Below are 2,014 nucleotides of genomic sequence, written 5' to 3' on the forward strand. Positions count from 1 at the left end.
CCCCCCGTCCACCCCTCAACATTTCCCTTCTGAATCATCCCCAAATACACAATAAGAGTTCGAACAAGCAACAAAAACAAACAAACAAATAAACAAACGAAAAGCAACAAAAGTATTTTTTTAAAATTAAATGCTTACAACAACTTCAAAATGGGAAGACGATGATGACATGTAAAATCAGTAAATTATGTCTTGTGTATGGTATAGGTAGGGGAAAAACAAAAGCGGGCACTGGGGTCTGGATGCAGAGGTGTGCACAGTTTAAATTCCGGTACTTATTTATATCAGGTGACTCCAACCAAAAGGAGAAAAAGAAAATAAATTAAAGTGTTGGCCTACAAGGATCTTTAAAATGTAAGCTTCCAAATGACACAACCGATTTTGATGGATCCCACTGCTGAAGTCAAAGACGTCTTCAGAGTCTGAGACATATTTTTAACTTCTCAGTTCTTCACATTCTTCAATTTAAAAAATAACAATATCAGAGACTTCTTTTGTGATATTCCCCTAATAGGGCCTACAAGTCTACGGAAATAAAGACTTGTACACTTAATTGATCAAAAGTCGATCGTAGTCTACGGTAAAAAATTAACCCAAGAGTTTTAGGTACGAAGAAAATTTATGATCACGTCATTTCTCAACAAGACAAATAATGCATCGTTCTCATTCAGTTTTTATTTCTCACCAGTTCTATATTTCTCTCTCCGCCCCCCTTTACCACAGTAAACCTCTCAAGAACAGCAGAATAAAAACGTCAGTCATTAGACCAGACAATTATTGGACAAACAAACACACGAACTCACATTGATATACGCAATGCCGCACACACTCAGTGTTGGGATCTACAAATATAATCTTGCAATCCCATTCTTAAACAAACACAGAAGTATTGCTCTTTGAACCAACGATTCATTTTCAACAAAACAAACGTGTCCATACATACAGATAGGTACTTTAATTATAACCAAATTTCATTTGCTCTCAAGACATCTCTCTTTTAGTCTTCTCTTATTCTCTGTCACGTGTTCTTTCTTCACCTTTGTAATGTTCTATTTATCTCTTTTATTCCTGTGTTTCCTCTCCTTCGTCTTCGTCTTCTTCGGCTTCCTTTTCCCCCTCTCCTGCCTCCTCTTCTTCTTCTGCATCGCCTTCTTCCCCAGCCTGCTCTTTTCCCTTTTCTCCCCCTTCACTCTTCTTCTCTACCTTCGCCTCCTCTTTCTTCGTTTCTGTCTCTTTTAATGCCTCTCCTGCTTTTTCGGCTTCTTCCTCTTTCCCCTTTTCCTCCGATTTCTCATCTTTGGAAGGGACTTCTGTCTCCTCCGATTTCGTCTCTCCCTCCTTCTCAGAACTTTCCTCTTTTACAGGTTCCTCTTCACCTTTCTTCTCTTCCTTTTTCTCACTCTCATCCTGGGACGGAGCAGCTGCTTCTTCCTTTTTCTCCTCCTTCACCTCCCCACTTTCCTTTTCGCTTTCCTCTGTTACAACTTCCACTTCAATCTTCTCAGCACTTTCCTCTCTCTCAGCAGCCTTCTCCTCCTCTTGCTCCTGCTCTTGAGGCAACGCCTCTTCCATTATAACGACCTCCTCTGTGGGGACTTCCACCTCCTCAGACACAACCTTCTCCTCAATCGTTTCCTCCACTTCTTCCCTCTCCTCAATCTTTTCCTCCACTTTTTCCTTTTCCTTCACCTCTTCCTTTTCCTCTTTCTTTTCTTCCGATCTTACTTCTGTCTTCTCCTCCTCTCCTGTCTTTCCTTTCGGCTCCTCCTTCTGACGTTCCTCTCCTGATCCACCCACAATCTTGATAGCCGGTTTATCAGCAGCTGCTCTTGCTTGACTCAGGGCTTGAACCCGTTCCATTGCGAATCGGGTGGACTTGGGCTTCTTTCCACAGAAGTGGGTCTTGTCAAAAATGGTATGCCAGATACCCTTCTCCAGAACTGGGGGGAAAATGACGTCATACACACAGGTCAAAGAGAGCTAGAATGTGGGTTAGAATAATGATATATGAAGC

At 41.7% G+C, this 2,014-nt stretch overlaps 1 protein-coding gene across 1 annotated transcript in view; it reads right to left on the reverse strand.

Annotated features, from left to right (window-relative positions):
- Positions 1-123: 123 nt before the first annotated feature.
- Positions 124-2,014, reverse strand: part of LOC101849370 (prolyl 4-hydroxylase subunit alpha-1) — a gene marked incomplete in the record, with an annotated part of 25,316 nt that continues 23,425 nt past the window's right edge. The window contains 1 exon segment of the mRNA XM_013081844.2: positions 124-1,940. Coding sequence (XP_012937298.1) covers positions 1,063-1,940 — 878 coding nt within the window.

The sequence above is a fragment of the Aplysia californica genome, unplaced genomic scaffold (genome assembly GCF_000002075.1).
Source record: "Aplysia californica isolate F4 #8 unplaced genomic scaffold, AplCal3.0 scaffold00148, whole genome shotgun sequence".
In the NCBI taxonomy this organism is placed as follows: Eukaryota; Metazoa; Mollusca; class Gastropoda; order Aplysiida; family Aplysiidae; genus Aplysia; species Aplysia californica.